Source organism: Dermacentor albipictus, chromosome 1 (genome assembly GCF_038994185.2).
Source record: "Dermacentor albipictus isolate Rhodes 1998 colony chromosome 1, USDA_Dalb.pri_finalv2, whole genome shotgun sequence".
NCBI classification, from domain to species: domain Eukaryota; kingdom Metazoa; phylum Arthropoda; class Arachnida; order Ixodida; family Ixodidae; genus Dermacentor; species Dermacentor albipictus.
Genome location: NC_091821.1, coordinates 207,953,656 through 207,973,526, shown reverse-complemented (window position 1 = coordinate 207,973,526; position 19,871 = coordinate 207,953,656). Strand labels below are relative to the sequence as shown.

The 19,871-nt window shown below is 45.2% G+C and overlaps 1 protein-coding gene across 11 annotated transcripts in view; it reads right to left on the bottom strand.

Moving 5' to 3' along the window:
• kis (chromodomain helicase DNA binding protein kismet) overlaps positions 1 to 19,871 on the bottom strand; it is a 200,046-nt gene that overhangs the window by 30,750 nt on the left and 149,425 nt on the right. For 9 of the 11 annotated variants that reach the window (XM_065438209.2, XM_065438203.2, XM_065438211.2 and 6 more), the window contains 7 exons: positions 19,525 to 19,653; positions 11,709 to 11,759; positions 10,688 to 11,143; positions 10,533 to 10,602; positions 9,637 to 10,421; positions 8,075 to 8,201; positions 4,255 to 4,514 (listed from right to left, as the gene is read on the bottom strand). In XM_065438209.2, coding sequence (XP_065294281.1) covers positions 4,255 to 4,514; positions 8,075 to 8,201; positions 9,637 to 10,421; positions 10,533 to 10,602; positions 10,688 to 11,143; positions 11,709 to 11,759; positions 19,525 to 19,653 — 1,878 coding nt within the window. The remainder of the gene's footprint in view (positions 1 to 4,254; positions 4,515 to 8,074; positions 8,202 to 9,636; positions 10,422 to 10,532; positions 10,603 to 10,687; positions 11,144 to 11,708; positions 11,760 to 19,524; positions 19,654 to 19,871) is intronic. The other 2 variants (XM_065438214.2, XM_070530808.1) reach the window with 1 other exon arrangement.

The following is a 19,871-nucleotide window of genomic DNA, read 5'->3' as shown; positions in this document are numbered from 1 at the left end:
TCGTCAAATTTGGTGCAGTGGTGGACGAGAAAAACGAATTCTCCTTTTACATTTATTTGGATAGGAGCACCCAAGTTAAACTTCCTCTTAAAGGGCCCCTCAACAAGCCCCATAGCAAATTTTTTTCATGTTACATCTCGGAGGCTATGCTCTTTATCTACGAGGTGTTCTGCCGAGAAGTGGCACCAGGTAATGTCTATAACACGGCAGCCATGACATTTATCGGCGCTCACAGTACAAAAAAGCATAGCCTTTGAGATTTGTGACTATTATTCAAAGGAATGCATCGCTGGGATACGTGTTTGGACGCCACTTATGAGCATAGTGGAACTTGGTAGCATGCAGCCAGTGCATCTATGAAAGTAGAACAAAGGCCAACATAACAGCAGGTTTTGATGCGTTTTAAGAGTGCATTTTAGAGCTTAGCTGTTGCTTTTAAGGAGCGCGCGGCCATTCACACTACAGCACTTGTGCTGTGTCAGCCGAAATGCCGTTCCCTCTCGACTTCGACACGTGCACCTATGGCTGTTCTCTTCAGAGCATGCGCAGAACGATCCCCAACCAACGCACCGCTTTCAACGGCTGCCCGCGACCGTCGGCGAAGCGGCGCGGGCACCTTTCTTTTCCGTGCCATGCACAGACGGCGCAACAAACGCACGGATGGGGCGAGAGCCATCTCGAAGTTGGGCACGTCAGGCCGCGTTGGCCGAGTCCGGTTATGTTGGCTACGCCAGTGCTTCGAACTATAGACATTGTTCTCACCAACATGACGTGGCACGTGCGCACTGGCTCACGCCATGTCTGACTATATATGCGCCTTAACCAAACATTCTTTCTTTCTGACTTTCATTAGTTCGAATTTTGTATAATTCGAATTTTTGTAGCATCCCCGCGGAATTTGGATTAAAGGGACCCTGAAATGCTTTTGACGATTTTCTACAAACGTACCGAGTCGTTAGAGTAGGTCCTTCTGATCATTAATTGACACATTTAAGTGCTCCGCGTAAAGCGTGTAATTTATTATAAGGTTTTAAAAATGCATATCGCTGCCGATCACAGCACACTGCTCGGCGGAATTTTAAGCCGCCCCTACCCATATGACCGAAATCACCCATATGACGTCAGTGGGGCGAGCTATCCGATTGGCTGACCAGGGCGCGTGATTGATAAGTTTTCCAACTTTATGATAAACAAATGATCTTCGTAATAGTTAGAATGTTAGTTAATTTGTTTTTATGAAAAGAAAAGTAACATAAAGAAAATGCACAAGAACAATCCTTCAGTACACTTAAGAACATCCAGCAAACAGCAATGGTCGTCTGCTTGTGTACAACGTACTCGATTTTGACGAGAGCTCCGTGGTCAGAGTCGGTCTGTCTTTTCGCGAGCACTATGATTCGATTTTGTTGCCTTGTGGACTGCATACGTAGCGACTGGCAATATGTCAATCTGTGACATCGTGTCCCTCTGCAAGGCAGCGTACGAGCGAACTGGCTGCTGTGCATCGGACTGCCGCAATCCGATCGGCACCAGGATTTGCGCGTTTGTGGCAGTCACATTACACCGGAAGATTACTAACGCAATAGCGTTTCGCGAGTTCGGTATTAGGGCAAACGCATGCGCAAGGGGACAGGGTCTAGCCGCTTGACTGTGCCGTAACGGGATGAGCCATGAGATGAGCAGAAGGGCAAATGTGAATGGTCTGCACAGTGCAGCCACCTGGTGGCACAGAGTTCAACCATACACAGTAGCAGCAACGAAGTGCATTCTTCTTTGCTGCTGGTGTGTATTTCTCGCAGGAGTCTAATCATCAACACGTTGTTTTTATAAATGCTTAAAATGTTTTACACTTGGTTAGAGCAATGTTAGCGCTTTGTTTGGCTGGTTAAGCGCTGCGCCAACAAGTGTCTGGACCGTGCAGACCGATCAGGCCGCTCACGTACGTCTACGCTAAACTTCCTTCATCAGCTTGGGTTTATGCCTCCAGTGATTTGCCGAAATGATCAGCTTGCCTGTGGTTACCGGAATACCAGACACGTTCGGCGCTACGACAGACTGCTCGCAAAGCACGCTGCTTCGATAGCTCGCGTTTGGGATCGACGGCCACGCGGCTAGCGGAGAGGTCTCGCGCCAGTGTGGGCGGGCTCCAAAACAACCGGAAGTGGACGATGCGACGTCGCATCGTGACGCAGAACCAGTGAAGGCGGAGCTTAGCCCCGCTCGCTCGGCGAACGAGTTGAGGAGGAAAAGCATGGCTAGGGAGGATGGTAACTTCTAATCGCTTGTAGCTCCATTAATACGTAACGCTTCACTTAAATTGTGGTGCAAATGTTCTACTTAAGCTGTACCCTACGCGTCTACAAAATTTGTCCAAACCGTTTCAGGGGCCCCATAACAAGCTTTTACTGTATAAGGAAGTAAATCTAAAATTTTGTTGGTCCCGCTTTGTTTGATTCAATGGAGTATTCTCCTGCTACTGTATAACGAAATTGAGAACGCTGGATCCGACAGGGTGTCAGTGATAGCGATGATAATTTTTCCTCAAATCTGGCTGAAAAAAAATATGTATTTTGGCAGCAAAAATGTAGAAGACAATCGCCGACCAATTTTTTCAGCCGTCCAATTTTTTTTTGGCTTGCACGATTATTCGGATTTCCCAGAGGCACCATGACATACCCCCAGCGCCAATGTTTAATAGCAGTAATCGAAATTTCGGATGTCACAGTGTTTTGGGCATGAACCGTGCAAGCGATGGTCCAAACACAGCGGCCATGAATAAAGATGTCACTACGTTGACAAGGCACGAAATCAGAACTTTGGTTGCCAACTCCTGATGAAATGGTGCTCGTTATGTCTCTTAGGAGCAGTTTGAAATGCGAAGCATTATACTTAGTATTATAGTTTAGTGTGAAGCATTGTATATTATCTACTAAGCAGATGAAGAGGTGGTAAGGCATGCACATTGTAAAGTTAACTGCAAAGCCTCACCGCCCCCTCAATCCTAGTAGATGGTAAGTTCGCTTTGAAAATGATTGACAGGAATATGATGTGAGCAGGATTCATGATTCCGCCTTACAGGTCTGACGACTGCTCGCAAAAGCGCAGTGTCCGGAAAATCACGAGACAGCAAGCAAACGTTTGGAAAACGAAATGCTTGCACAATCACGTGCGAGCATGAACAATAAAACCAGAAGTTATTAATACAGTCGACTTCTATTAATTCAACCCAGATGGGACCAACAAAATTGATTGCATTATCCGGAGGGTCAAGTTAAGCAAGATGCAGGAAAACCCCAAAACACAACACCGATTCTATTGGCAGTTTTTGCACTATTCTAACGTGCCCCCGAATCAAACGAGTGCACTGCTTCTATGTGTCCAAAGAAGAACAACAACATAGAGGAATGACATTAAAGCTTCAAACCAAAGTATAAATCTAGCTCGCACCCGATCTTTCAGCAAGAAAAATTGACAAAGGCCTGATATGTGTTGGACCCCCCCCCTGTGGCAGCCGGTTTCCTATAGTAAGCTTCTTTTAAAGCCAGCTTTGCCGCAATGCAACCCTGTTCTGCGGTAAAACACACGAACACCGTAAGGCAGTTTTGGTTTTGTGGACGCTAGCACCTTGCAGGCAATTTCCATCCAATTTCTTTGGGGAAGAAAATGCTGTGTGTTAGAATAGCGGTAAATGCTGTAACCAGACATTGTGAGCTACGATTACTGTTTGAAAATCCTCCTTTGGCAGAGAGAAGATAGCCATTTTTGATAGGAAATGAGATGCGCTCAATGCATTCCCTGTCCCCTAAACTCCGCCGATATAGATGCGGCTACTAAAGGGGTTCCTACTGGGGTAACTATAGGAGTCAGGCGTGAGCGCGCTGGCTGGTAAAGTTCAAATTATCCAGTGAAGGCTAATTTTAGGGTCGAAATAATGTAAGTTTCGGCAAATAGAAATGCATGGGCGCCGGCCAGGACCTTTGGTCGGGACCAAACTAGCCAAAGTTGAATTATAGGAAGTTTACTGTACTGCAATTCTCCTTTGCCTATTTCTCTATGAACATATTGATGGACATACACTAAAAGCTAAGAAGAGGTTCTGATACATGCATGCTGGCTATCACTGTCACACATTACTGAAGCTTTCAGCTGGATGTACGACTTCATTAAACTAAGGGTGAACCGTATCTTGTGGCGTGATCACACTCATACGGGTGCAAAATTTCTTTAGGCAACATAACAAAGAAGGCTACTAACATGGCTCGACAGAGAGGGCATGGGCGAAAAGGCCATGGCCGCTGCGGCGGCTGTCAGACTCGGATGGCTGGCCATCAGCTCAGGATGGTCATCCAGCCAACGTTTGAGGTCCTGGTGCATGGCTGCTGCCGCCGAGGCCTGCTCTGCCGCCTGCTGCTGCTGCTGCTGCTGTTGCTGAAGGGCTGAAGAGCCACCGCGAGAATCCACAGCCTTGTTCGCGCCAGGGAGGCTAGTAGCCACGCTGCTCAGACTGGGGATGTCTGCCATTGAAAAAGAAAGAGAAAAAAAACCAACAACAACAGAGGTCACCCTTGTGCCAAGTATCAGGAAAGAAGACAAACATATGACATGTGGATGCAACTACATGGAGGGCCTTTACCCAAGTCAATGCACTGATGCATCCTGAAGGAAAGGTGGCAGCAGATTAAGTTTCCTTGCTGAGACTGCTGCCTGATGTTACGTTTTCTCTAAGTCTTTTTTTCTTTCATGCTCACTCTAATTGTGCCGTCTGTCATGACAAGCTCATGAAATCACATACAACTGGGCTCAGTCACAGGCTATGCAGAAAGCAATGCAAAAAACTGTGGACAATACAGTAGAGCTGGCAAACCAATGAACGATGCCTAAAGCTACCATGTCCCACTCCCCCTCTTGTTTTGCGTCACCGCAATATTTTCGCATATGCTTCACCACACAACATAGCTGTACTGAAACGAAGCTGACTTTCAGAAACCGGCATGCAACGCGTCGTGCTTTCCGTGCTTTGAAGCAAATCGCGAGGGCCACACAGGCAGAGTCGGTGCCTTTGCTGACAGCGGCAAAGTCTTTTCAGGAAAGACACGGCACAGAACTTAACAGCGAACGTCGAAGCAGCTAGGCCTAGCGCTGCCGTGGTGGTGGCTACAGCTGCCAGCAGATCCGCGTGCAAGAGCACTGGTTCGAGGTGGCAAGGTAATCAAAATGGCGGTGATGATGATGGCTTTGATGATTGCCGTTTCGGACCGGTGGTCACGGCAGAAGGTCCAGAAAATGGGAAAGCGAAAGGTTCTCGTGTCCAAAATTTCACACGTTCTTACACATTGACTCTATGGTGGTGGTGCCGCGAGGCTGCCTGAACTATCAGGCGTTCGGAAAGTCTGCCGTTGACGGTACACCGGCAACTCCTCCACCGGACGACAAAGCATCAAAGAGGATTCGTTACGATATCTCTTTGTTACTTGAGCCAGCATTACCGACTTTCGTTCCCTTTCAATAAAATCACTGCTCATTTTTCCTGATAGAAGCAGAAATTCCCAGAGTTTTTCCGGTCAGTAGACACCTTGGAAACTTCACCAGCCTGGCATAAGACGCATGTGATTTGCATGAAATTCTTGTGCTGCTTGCCCACAAGTGTGATTCATTCCTGAGCAATGAAGAGACCATGCTTTTCTTATATTTTGTGGGTTCCCAACATATGCAGTGCAGGAATACAGTCAAACCTGGATATATCAAATCTGAAGGGGATCACAAAAAAGTCCTATATGTATAGGTAATTCGATATATAAAATAAACCTTTTGTTGAACAATTTTTAAGGAGATTTTACAGCTGTTCGATACACAGAACACAGTAGAACCCTGTTGTTACATGCTTAAAGGGAACATGGAAAAAAACCCATACCAGCCAGGAAAACGCAGCTGTCAGGAAGGGCGCACATTGCCACAGCCTTATGTCACAAACAATCCGAGTGGATGCCAGTGCAGTTGTTAGATGTCTTGGTGCTTGTACTATGACCAGGAATGGCAGATGCATGCATGTATAATTAAGGACTACATACAGTGTTCCCTAACAGTGGCCGCTACTGCAATACTTTGTGTACGCTTCAATTCGTAACACGGTTCCACTATGCTGCAGCTGAATAAAAGACAAATGTGAAATGCAAACAAGACCCTTGCAGGCCCTAAAGTAAATGTAGCCCTGTACTTGGAAGAATTGGCACCGTGTGCGTGGTTCCCAGTAGGCTTTAATCAATGTGTACTTTTTCCCATGCTTCACTAACTGCTCTGCGCATGCTTTCTCTTTGCGCAACGCCTGGCTTGTGCAACTTTGCTTGTTTATTGCAAACTTTGGCCGCTTGTTGCAACGAACTGGTCGCTAGTCGCAACATACGAGAGTCAATTTCTCCTTGCACTGTTATATTTACGTGGTGGCCACTTTCAAATGCAACGCAAGATGCGGGAACATTATAGCATGGCGGTATAACAAATGGGAACATAATGCATAGGAGTCAATGGGATTTGGGTCGTGACCATGAAAACAGGACGTAGTAGCCAGGAAAATGCAACAGTGAAGAAAATATCAATGGGGTTCCACTGTAATTCATTATATGTGGATTCTACATATCCGGGTTCGACTGTAGTAGGCAAACGCAACCTACACCTATGTGACCTATTTGTTGTGCTTGTATGTTTAAGGGGGGACGCGGCCCTTGAAAACCGAAAAATCGCGAAAAAGTTGATTTTTGAAAAACCATATTTTTGGGTTGTATGTCTCATAAACTACATGTTCCGTAATTATCAGCACCTAATTCAACCGTAAAGTACCAAAAATAACGCTACTTTTGAGGCCACCGCGGGCCAAGAAACACGCGCAAATGCCGAAATAAAGTCAAACTTCGCGCGCGCCATTCCCGGCCCATGCGGCCTGCCCGCGCCATCTTGGTGTCGTTTTGACCGTGGATTCTTTGTCTCTATTTTGCCGCATTGCAAAATGGCATCGTCGGCGCGGTTGAGGCGCTATTGGCATTTTCCCGCGATGTGATGCGGAGCGCTGATTGGCCGGAGTAGCGCGTTCACATCTCGCGGGCTAAAGTGGGCCTGCCATTGGCTGCTGCGCGGGCGGCGGCGGCTGCTCCCTTTGATGCCGCGCTCGCGTCGTCGTTGCCCCTTGCTCCGTCCGCCTATACATGAGGTTGCGCGCTGCTCATCGCCTTGCGCTATCTTTTAGACTATTTGCTCAGCTTTTTTTTTTTCCCCTAGTTCTTCGCTGCACGCGATGCCGGCAAAGCCCAAAACAGTGCAGATGTTCGGTGCACGGGAGCGCGATATGCGTCTTGTACGAGCATCGAGCTTCCGATCTCCTGCAGCGAGCGCCGAAGCGGCGGAACTGTGCTTTCTGCTGTTGCCAGACGAAAATCCGACACACTGAGTGTGCCTGGAGCCGCAAGAGCTAATTAAAAGCTCCACACGAGCTTTCTAATAAAAAAAACACCTGTGTTCAACTTTAAGGCTTGTTTTCTCGGAATGGATTTTTTCGCTAGTAGTGGTGCTCGGGAAGGCGATATCTCAAGAACCGCTCATCAGATTTGTATGCTATTTTGTTTATTCTGTTTCTGAATGACTTTGCCAGGGGATAACAGGCTTCCTTTTTTGAAAGCTGGTGCAGTTAATTTATAATAAGCAATTAATTTTTGATGAATGTGGTCATTACTGGCTACATCAAATTCAAAGCTGTCTTAAAATTTTTTGGAGGGCAAATTAAAGAAAAGGGCTCTTTAGCCCCCTGGGATATCTATCAAGGAATCATCACAGTGAATTTCAGCTTCCTACGATGTCCTGGCATTTCTCCAGGCTCTTCCTCAGGCATATACATGAATCACCTAGTTAGACCTCAATAACTCTGGAACTAATAAACATATATTCATGAAACTTTGCAGTTCCTCATAGTTCGGTGGTGTGAACGTACCCTGAAAGTTTCATCTGGATATATTAAAAAATAAAAAAGTTCGGTCTCCAGGGTAGCCTCCCCCCTTAACATCAGCTCTATTAACATTTAAATTCTCACCCCTGACTTGTCGACTGCTGCTGGGAACGTCTGCACCATGAGGCATAACGCTTGATGACAGCATAGAAGACAGAGACAAGGGCACTGCAGTGGTTTTGTGGGATTTCGGAGGCTCCTCGTGGCGGCTCTGCAAGGAGTAGTAAAAAGTCATTAGTTTGGTGCCATAATTAGACACAACACTCCAAGAAAAAAATGAAAACTACACATATCAGCACACCAGTCACAACTGCTGGAAAGAATAGCTCAGGAAAGGATTACTAGTTGCCTACTTGACGGCCGAGGGCAAGCATACAAATTTTGTGATGCATATTTTGAGCAAAAATGGCTGATTTATGTTGTTCATCTGCTCTCTAAATACATTAGTTAATTCAAGCATAACGCCCCACAGAAACAAGTTGAAAAAAAGCAGCCATTATCAGAGAAAAAAAGAAATGGTGCAACCAGCTGCAAACAGAATGTTTGTCATACAGATCACTCCTGGCAACGATACTTGCTGGAGACTTTTTGCATGCTTAAACCGCAAGGTTAAAAACAGAACAAGAGACAAATGTGTGCACATGTACACACATATACAAAAAAGCTATCAGGACAAGTTGTTAGCTAGATAGTTGCTTAGATAAGCTTGTGAAGCACAAATAAATTTCAGAAAGCCCACACGTGCCTTCTGAAATTTATTTGTTCTTGTGGTAAACCTTGCTTAACAACCCTTTATGTTAAACCAGTTTTATAAAATTTTTTGTACAGAAATATTTTTTATTAATTTTCATGTAAAACAATTTAACTAATATTTTCCCAAATGTTAATAATACCAGCACACACGACAAGGGACAGTGATTGTTGTCAAAGAAGTAGTGAAACAAAACTTCATACCAGATGTTTGTATTGTACTACTCCGCTGTGTTAGCGGTTGTCCCTGAGCAAGCCTAAGTGAAAAAAAGGTTGGCAAGAATCTTTTCCCGATTTAAAAATGGTGGCAGCCAATTTCAAAGTGTAGCAGGTCGCAATATAAATGTCAACAATACGACATGTTTTGCTGCTCCATAAAACTCTGTGACAATTCAGGGGTGCGATCATTACGTGAGTGCGATCATTATGCGAGTAAATATGGTATATTATAGTTTTCATTTCTTTCTTTGTTTTTTCTCATGCATCTCGCCTGTTTTGTGGGGCATAAATTTTTACACTGAAGCCCTGAAATATATACATCCAGAAAAATAACACCTGGCCAAGAATAAGGGTTGCATGTAGTAGCACACTTAAGGCCATTATAAATCTACTTGTAACTTCGAGGCATCAGTAAACTAACACCAGTATCACCTCCGAATGGCCCATTTTCGTTTCTATTACAACATGCACATATCTGTTGCCAATTTTTGTACAATACGGGCTGCAAATTACGACCAGTTTTCCTCTCATGCTAGTGCATGCCACATGGCTGGGGAGAAGCGTGGAGTCAGCCAGCAAGGCGACAACCACGGAATAGTGACGCAGCTGATATCAAGCCACGTGACACACAGGCATTAAACTTTACTAAGCTGAGGGAAATCCACATGCACACGCACCTTTCTTGCCAGCAGCCGCTCCAACTCCTTTTCATCTACATGCAGCTTTCCACCTGACATAGGGAGCGCCATTGGTGCCGGTGGGGGCACGGCTGGAGCTGAGGTGGTGGATGAGGCATCTGAATCTTCCCTCTCATCTGCACTCGAGCCTGGCTGCTTATGCTCCTCACGCAGCTGCTGCTGTTTGCGCGCTTGCAGGTTGAGGGCCAAGGCATCGATGCGACTGCCACCAGAACGCCGCCCCCGCCCGCCTCCCCGCCCCCGACTGGCTGCCACAGCCCCATTGAGCAGCGCCGATCGCACTGACGGCACCATGGTAGCTGCTGCACATAAATTTGACGTTGTGGCAGGCACTGAGCCCCCTGAACTCAAGTCCATGGGTGGCTCCTCGGAAGGTGGGGCTGGTGTGCTGGCCTTGGCAGGTGGCGGCGTAGGTGCTGCTTTGACCCGCAGATCCAGCATGCCCAGCGCACTGGCCGGTGGTCCTCCTCCCCGCACCGACGATGAACCCTGGTGAGCAGGTGGTGGTGGGGGAGCCTTGCTTGCCTCTTCACGGTGCGCCGGCTGAGGGGTTGTTACTGTGGATGCAGTGACAACGGCAGCGGCTGCAGTGGCCACCACACTGGCTGGTATGCTTGGGGCCACTGTGCTCATGCTGGATGTGGCCGTGGCTAGTGTGCTGGATAGGCTGCTGGTGCTGGGTGGTGGAGGGGGTGCCAGAAACTGCTGGAGTTGCTTCAGTTGCTGCTGTTGCAAGTTATGGGACAGAAGTGCTCGTAGCTTGGCTGCACAAATATTCATAATAATTATTGCTTAAATTTTTTATGAAACATGATTCACATATAGGAGAGGCAATAATAAGCCTCTCACAATCTTGTGCTCTGACGAATACTGACCTCTCTCTGCCTCTATTTCGAACCTTCGTCTCCTTCTTCTCCGCCTTGTGCCTATGAGCAAGTCATCGTTCTAGAATGAAAAGATAGAAATAAGCATGACTGGCTTGGCACAAAAAAGATTGAAAGTATAAAGAACATTGGCATCTGCTACATACCGGTAATGGTGGGATAGGACTATGGTGACCAGCAGGCACAGACACAACTGGAGGCATATCCACTGACGAGCTGACAGCAGTTGACACTGCAATGCCTGCTGCAGTGGCTGCCACACACGGTGTCACAAGTGCTGGGGAAAGTCTTGCTGTCATGTCAGGAAGGATAACTGGTGGAGGTGGAGGAGGTGGAGGAGGGGGTGGGGGTGGTGGTGGTGGCGGTGGTGGTGGTGGAGGTGGTGGAGGGTGCTGCTCTCGTATGATCACAGGAGTGGATATGTGCTCAGGAGTGGCATGCAGGGTTTGTTCAGAGCCAGATGCCACTGATGAGGCCACAGGTGATGAAGGAGACTCTGTTGGAGTAGCTGGCAACAAGGTGAAACCTTGGCGAGGTACTGGCCACTCCTTTTTCTCCACAGCATGTACAATGTATTCCAATCGAATCTGAAGTACTTTGTCCTGGAACAGTAATGCAACAAACCATCATCCTGTTCATAAAGCAACATACATTTTTTTCCCTACAGATTTCAATGCAAATTTAGCTTCCAACATTTAGATATCAATGAATCAACATCTCAGTGAATTTGCATTCCTATAATTGCTGACTTTAGGAACTTCAGCTGGCTGACAAAATTTCATTTCCAGCAGCAAACGCAAAACTCCTCCTTTGACATCTGTGCAAAATCACACCTGCCAAGCTGCCATCAATTAACAAACATTGCATTTCATTTGTATATTGTTCAACCTCTAGTCCAAATATGCAACATACACTATATTGAAGCTGTGCTTGATTATAACAAAAGGTTTATCTGCTATGCCAGGACCAACCAACAAATACGCAAGCAATGAAAGGAAGCCAGCCCTAGACCTTAGGTAATATATTACACAACGGCAAATCAGTTCCTTCAAAATCCACAAGGTGGAGAAAAACATTCATGAAAAGCACATATTTCATCCACGAGTGTAGTATGAAGCTACAATTTCACTTTTTCATATATTCTACAATATAATCGATGGGGCTTACCATCTGAAAGTTGTACTCTGGGCTATGAAGGATGCAATAATGGGGAGTGCTCTGAAGTAAAAAGTGAGAGCTGTTCTATTCTAAGACATCTGGTAAAGTGACACTAAAGAGAAACATTGAATCAGTTTAAACTGATCAAGTAATCATTTAAAACAATATTTTTATTCATTTTGCAGTAAGAAGTTGGTTACTACTACACAATAAACTGAGAGCCAAACTTTTATTTTGCAAATTTTACACCCCCCCGGCCCAAAACGAATATAGTAGGCTTTGCATGTTTAGATTTTAATTTCAACCAGGTAAATAAAATGTCATTTAATCTGGAGGGGGGGGCAAAAGAAAAGAAGAGATGTTTTGTCACCGCAACAAAGTTCTGACAGTGTCAGGGCAAGTCAGGCCGGACATGGGCCTCAAGTAGAAAGCCAAGCCAACCGGGCCCATTCTTTAGGGTCGGGCTTGATTGGACTTCTGATTCAAGCAATGGGCCCGGGCTGGGTCCAGGCTCAAAAATGTCACCCATGCACAGCCTCCTATATTTTTTTCATGCCTGCCCACTGGCGAGTGGAACAAAGCTCCGTTTGTACCACCTAGTTCATGCGCTTTGCACCAAATCGCGCTGCCTACTCATACCCAGTCCCAGAGCAGACTACACGACGACGCTGCTTGCACATGCACTTGTGGAATCCCGTTTGGCGTTCGCATTAGACTTGGAACTATAAAATAAACTCACAGGTTGAGATTATGTTTGTAGACGATGTTCATCGGAAGTAAGCAACACAAAACAAGTTGTGGAAAGTCAGCCCTTTACTCAAAGGCACCAAACTGTGAGATCAAGCTCACAGTTTGAGGGTCTTTCATGGCAGCGGTTTTATTTCAAACACTTTAGCCATGTCGTGTTTGTCTGTAAAATTTGTGAATACTGGGTGAAAAAACTGTAGCAACAGCTGCAGCAAGTTATCTTGATGTCCTGGTGACTAAATCTTGATGACTATAGAACATTTTTTTTTAATCGGCCTTGCAGTGCAACCGCTCCTGTGAGAGAAAAAAAAAAGCTGCAAGAGAGGTAGCTTCGCATTTTATTACTATGGTGCCAAAAATCCATATTCTTTGCGGAAAATGACACCTGTTCAAAGTGCACTGCTGCTTCTAGCACTGATATTGTCTATACAGGCAGTGGTGACAAGTTTATAGAAGATATCAAATCATCTGGCTTCGACTCGGACACTGATGATTTCTCTACACAGCCCGGACCTTCAACTAGTGCGACAAGGTAAACATAGTTTCGGCACCTATGCTGTTGTTATATGGTGCATGTGTGTTGTAAGTGATGACACCTGTTTACATCTTTCTGATAAGAGTTCTGACAAGCTACGGAGGCTATAGTTTGCCAAATGCATAGTGCCGAGTGAAGTTTTCTGCGAAACATGCAGCTGGGATTCACCTGGATGTGAAGCAATAAAGCGAGATGCGTTGGTTCATCAGGGCGGTGGATATGTTTGTGACATGTTACACGGCAGAGATGATCATAACATTTTGTCAGCACACTACTAAGTATGCAGGGATAAAGATTTCTGAAAACCCCAGCTATGCTCGGCCAGACTGCCCTTGAATAAAGGTCAACTCCCCCCCCCAAGATATACACTTGTTTAAACGGGCTTCTTTCAGCAAGGATCATGAGCAGGAAGCATTTCTTTTCACTGCTTGGGTTTTTGCACGTCATGAACCCCGAGGAAAGTGCCGCTTCAGCTGGCAAACTGTGGAAGGTATACGGTCTACTGCAACATATGAACGATGTGTCAGAGAAATTTTTAAAGCCACAAGAAGACCTTGCAGTAGATGAAAGAATGGTCAAGTCAAAAGTAAGATCTGGAACCACGCAATATATTCGTGACAAAGTGGGGTTATAAATTGTGGGTTCTGGTGGACTCAAAAACTGGATACACTTTTCAATTATTTGTTTACACGAGCAAGCAGGAGACACCTGGATCCCATGGCTCGGCTTTTGATGTCGTTAGTAAACTTTGCATTAAGTATCCGGAGCACGACTACAAGGCTCACATGGACAATTTTGACACATCGAAGCACCTTTTCAAACATCTCCATCCTCACAAAATGCTAACTTGCAGAACGACAAGAAAAAATCATCGAGGTTTCCCCGCTGAACTGAAAGAAAGAAAATGGGAAAAGGTACTCGCCGCGGTGGCTTCGCGGCTATGATGTTGCACTGCTTAGCGTGAGCTTGTGGGATCCTATCCCGGCCATGGTGGCCGCATTTCGATGGGGGCGAAATGCAAAAATATTCACCGATGATTGCAATACTCTTTAATGGGAAATTTGAGCGCAGCTGTATACATGTTTTTGTTTCGTGATTTATTGGCTGGCGCGGACAGTCTGTCTCATGTGGTATGTTGCAAACAGAGCAATGTGTGGTGCGACTGCCTCATTATTCTGGAGATCACGAGAGCCAGCGCGTAGGTGACGTGTGGGCATTCACAGCAGTCACAGCAGCCGCTGCTGACGAATCTACCAGATGATGCGCACTACTCTGGCACCACCTTGTAGCCATCATGGCCACACCCTCGTCTCCGCTTTCCTTCTTGCGTCTTTCATTCACCGCTGCGATCCGCATTCACTTTGATCTTTTGCTATGCTCATTCGCTTGTTACGCTGCCACTCGCCGCAAGAACGGGCACCGAAGAGCTGTGATCTAAAGCAATTGCAAACCATGACAACCGAAACAAGCGCGAACGAGACCAAACCAAGCAAATCAAACAAGTGTGAGCGAGAACTTATGCGAGCAGACGAAAGAACAAAATGAGCGGTCCGGTTGAGACCAGATACAAATAAGCATCGAGCGGTTGGGTGGGTTCACATGACACCAGTTTCCCACGTACAGGTCACTGAACGGGCTGCTCTCGTTTGTTTCGCCATTTGCGCCTCGAGTTTTTTATCTCCCGCTCCGCATTTGCTCTTTCACCCTTCCCCGTGCTTATTTGCTCGGTTACATCTCTGAAGCTCGTCGCAGGAATGGGCCCCTAAGAGCTGCACGTGTCCCGTGCATCCGGAGCGAGCTCTTCATGAGCTCCCAATGTGCCTCTGCAGGGAATTTCTCACTAGTTTCTTCCCTTGCATCTTCCTGTTGCGGCAGTGTCAACAAGCAATTGTTGCCTTCTGCTGCCATTACGTTGCTCACACTTTACGCTGACACAACACCAGTCTTCAGACTCTTCTCAACACCTAAGAGAACAGCTCGGGCATCCGTTTGATCATTTGAGCCTGCTGACTTCCTCAGCAAGCTAAAGAAGACTCGACTAGGTCAGATGACATTTTCCTCGTCAAAACAAAGTGAAAGCACATCTCTTCAAGAAGATATCGAATGCCCTTGACATTTGACTGAGTTGTCATCACCAGGCTTTTGCAAGTCTTTTTGTTTAATAAGTTCTTTGCCAGGCGCTGGCTTTTGAGATTGGCCAGGTAGTTGAGGAAGCTTTTTTCAAATCAGATGAGCCATTCATCGTTTGTAGATTCGAACTGCTTGCAGTTGGCATTGTTCTGGTTTATGTACTGGATACAATCGCTCAGGTCCATGATAATCAACCAGCAGTGCATAGTGTCCATCAATTCAACTGTTGGTCCGACACCTGCAAAACTTGCACCGCACGTGTGGCCCGCTTGCTTTTGCAGGAGCTTCAGTGTAGCTGTCATGGGAAAAGACAAGACTTAAGTTGCGCTTTTCACATTCATTTTTTCAATATTTGTGGGGAACACATTTTCCTGCTAAAAATCGCACTGGTTTTACAAGGCTACCCTGCTGCATTTTGTAAATTTTGCTCTTCAAGTGGTTCGCCATTATTTCGCTGCCTTTTCCGATGTCAAGTGAGAAAAACTGTGATCGTATGTTTTTGATGAAGTGCCACCGATGGAATGCTAGAAAAAGCTTTCAATTTGGTTGTCCAGAGTGCTCAATGCAAAGCCTGAGGCTTCCGTTGCATAGGAGTTGAAAAGCCAAGACCTTGATTTTGCGGTTGTCAGTGACAATGCACACGACGAAAAATCCAAAGTCTTCAACTTCCATCAGAATGTGTTGCATGAGTGTGTGCAGCTCGTGGCCAGTCCAATTTTTCATGAAAAAGTAGGCCACAGGAATTTTTAATGAAACTGAAGGACCGTTGAGGACAGAGTGCACGAGCGAGTTGGCCAGCAAAGGCTTATTTGTTGTTTCTTTAGGGAAAGCCCCACCAAAGTCTACTTCGCAGATGAAGGCATCTTTTTGCTTATGTTAAAGTAGCTGTTTCACGCATATTTCGTCTACAATCAACGAGCTGCCCTGGTTCACGGTTGGCTTGCACGATTGACAGCCTTTGCTTCACGAGATCGTTCACACCAACTTCACTTGATGAGCCCATAAAACGCTCCAGAGTGCTTTGACTGGGAAACCGGAGAATGCCTGCACTCTTTATACACTTTTATGCACAAGTTGAGAGGTTACACAAAACCACTTCATGGCGCACTGTCACATCAGAGCATGTTGGTTCCTTCCCGAAATTCTGAACTTGTTCTACCAATACTGACCCAGCCAGGTCTTCCTCCTTCGGGTTCTCGACAACTTGGAGGAATGCAGGAACAAAGCACCCTTCCTTTAGCTGCTCAATGTACACGCTTAGGTGCCGTTCTTTGCGTCTCCACTTTCATTAGTACACTGCCAAATCCGAGGATTGTGAGGACACCTGCACTGCTCTGTCAACCTGCACAGTTACAGTGACGCAGCACTCGCTAGCACCGTTCCTTTTCGGGTCGCTAACAGTTCGGTAGCAGTGCAATCCACGGGTCACAAATCTTCAAAGGCAACGTCCACAATCAGCAAGTCGTCGAGCGGATGCAAGCACAACTCCACTTGGATGTCATTAATGACTGCTCTTCGCTTCAGCAGTGGTGCGTTGACTAGCGTAGCGGCCTCGCACTTTTTCACTGTTTTTTTTTAGGAGGCTGCAAGTACGCCAGATATTCTTCGAAAATACTGAGCACAGTATCTTTCTCAAGTCTGTGAATTTTACAACCTTTCTTGAAGTCAGAGGAACTGAAGTGTCGACTACATACAGTCGAGTAGCATGGCATTGCATTCGGCGCCCAGTTTGTGGATAGAAAATTCTGTCATGTAGCCTTGATATTTCAAGTAAAAAAAGTCAATAAACCTGCTGCCAACCCAACGGAAACCGCACAATTCTTGCATGAGGGTCCAGTATGGGTGGGTGTTTCGATGTGCCTCGACATGTAGCTATGCTTGGTATGTGATATGGCAAGTGTGGGGTGCGAATACCTCACGCAGAGAACCGAGGTGTAAACTGAGGAGGAAGGGAGATGGCAATGGACAGTCTCCACTGCACCATTGCGCAGGCATGAAAAAATATAGGAGGCTATGGCACAGATCTAGGCTGAGTGCTTGACATTTCATTCTTCTTTAAAGCTAATAGGAAGGTTATGCATTTTTCATCCAAAAATGTGATGTTGGAGGGCAGCATATTGCCAGTTCACTGCAATCAGCATGCTTTATCACCCGAATAACTGCTCAAACTACCCATAGCAAAGTGCTTACATACCCAATTTCACACATGCCAATGACCACCTAACTAATGCTGTATTGAAGCTACCACCCCTAGTTAAATATTGGGAGAGCAAAAGTACATATGAAAATTGGAGCAGATGCTCAGAAATGAGGTAGATTTATTGACAGCAATGTAAATACCATCAAGCTGCTCAATGAACTAGTTTACAGTTCAACATTTTCTCATTCATGTGAAAAAGCTCTAGTGAGCTTTAGTTGAAATGATAATTTCCAATGCATTAGTATATGACTTGCCTTCAACCTACAGAATACAGGGAGCTGTGATAATAAGAGTTTTAGATTAGGAGACGCAAGTGGTTTACGTAGGCAAGCCGCTTGCATCCCCTAGTCTAAAACTCTCTCATGCCTAAACCATACAATGGAAGGTCCATTCAATTCACCTGCACCGCCTGAACCAGTTCACGAGGTGCTGCACCCTGCCATTCATTTTGAAAGATGCAGGAAAGCTTAGGGCTAGTTCACAATTTTCCTGCAAAATCCCCATTGGTGGTGCCAATATGAAAGTGCAAAGCAACAGTGCAGCAGATGACACAGCACACAGCCATAAGGGGTAATACTACTGAGAATTTTTTTTTTATTATTATGCGCACTATAGGTTCGAAAAGTGAGCCAATTATAGAGTTCTTCAAGCAGACTTCGAATATGTCATTAGTTTTTCTCTGGCTGTTACATTTAAGTTATCTCCAACACAACAGCAAAATATAGTTATCTTTGTGGGCACTCTCTTGTGTATTAAATTTTCACAAAAAGCATCATACTGTAGCTTATTTAGCTCTTTGTAGACTGCAAAGTGCCGATATCTAACCAAACAGCACGCACAATTAGTGTAACTGCAAAAAGAAAGACTAGTGCACTTCAACTAATCTTTTTTTTTTTTTCATATTCTCATAGAGAATGGCCTTGTGCAGTTACAATGGCCCCATACTAACAAAATTTGGCATACATCTGTATAAGATATGTAAAGATATGTATAATGCTGACATCTACTTAGAATTGCAATATCTCTCAGTATTAATTGCAATAGCACAAGGCTATATTTCATAGGATTGTGAAAAAAAATTTCTCACGCGTCCTAATTTTTTTTTTTTCATAGTTCCACTAATTGCAGATGCTATTTGAACATATATCAGCATTTCGCAGTCTACGAAAAGCTAAATAAGCTACAGCACAATGATTTTTTTTTTGAAAATTTTATACACAAGAAAGTGTCTGCAAAGCTCACCATATTTTGCTGTTGTATAGGCTATAATTTAAGGAATGTAGCAGCTAGACAAAAGCTAATGACACATTCAAAATCTGCTACTCTAATTGACTCAATTTTCAAGCCTCCAGTACAAATATAATATTTAAAAAATTTTTGAGTAGCATCTCCCATGCCATTGAAACCCCACTTTCACATGTCTGCCGAGTAAACGCAAAGCTGAGTGTGTTCTTTACATGCATTTTTACACACATGTACACCAATATATTGTTTATTTGCCATCCAGAATTGAGCTGTTCGTACTGATCAAACCAATGCTGCTTTTGATTAGACATGCCTCTGTCAATCTGTCAGCACCGAGTGTGCACATACACGTTTGTATTGTGTGCTTCTGTATGTGTGGGCATTTGTGCATCCACATACATTTGTGTGTGTGTGCTATGTAAAACCAAGAAAAGAAAGAGAAAATTGCCCACATCTTCATGAACAAAGACACAACCTCAGTCCAAGATAATGACATTCTACAGTGGATGTTGCTTTCAGAGTGTGCTTACAATCGTAGCATAAGTATGGTTACTTTTGTCATTGTGAGAACCGACCATGCCATTCCACCATTTTACAAATTGCTCTGTAAGTTTTTGCTTCCAGCATCCACGGGACATCGTTTTCTGTTGTTTTTAGGACGAAACACCTCACAAGCTGACCATACTTGCAGTCTGAAATCAGTCATTGTGCTGCAACCCATCTAACCCATCTAAACCACCTAATGACCCACCTAATGATGTACATTAGGCACACAAGCATAAGGTCTGCAGTGCAACTACACATCAGTGTTTGTTTCCAGTGTTGTGTTGCACATGCTAGCTGAATTCAAGGCATACTATTTCTTTCTTTTTCATGCCCTGCCATGAACTTGTTCACAATGGTGCAGGCAAAACCAACAGATTTACAACTCATAACCATGCAAAATTGTATATCATCTGGCATATTACCTTTGGCCACCGAACAGGATTGCGAGTGGAGTGAGCCATGAAGTGTACAACTGGTGGCTCTGTTCCACCTTCTCCATCCAAGTTGAAACTCTCTTGACTTAAAACGTCATCTTGCTGTGAATTTGCTTCCTGCATTACAACACAATATATGCTGATCAGAAGTGTATTTGCTAAGGTGCTCAAGCAAGGCACGTATCCTGCTGATCTTTGCTGCTCGGTAAAGAATGCAATAAAAACTACATTTTTAAGACTCTGTCAAAACAGTATGCGCAACATGACGTGTAGGCCCCTAACATCGTCCCAGCACTCAGAAGGTGCAGACTGCGAGGACAAGTGCTCTCCTCACT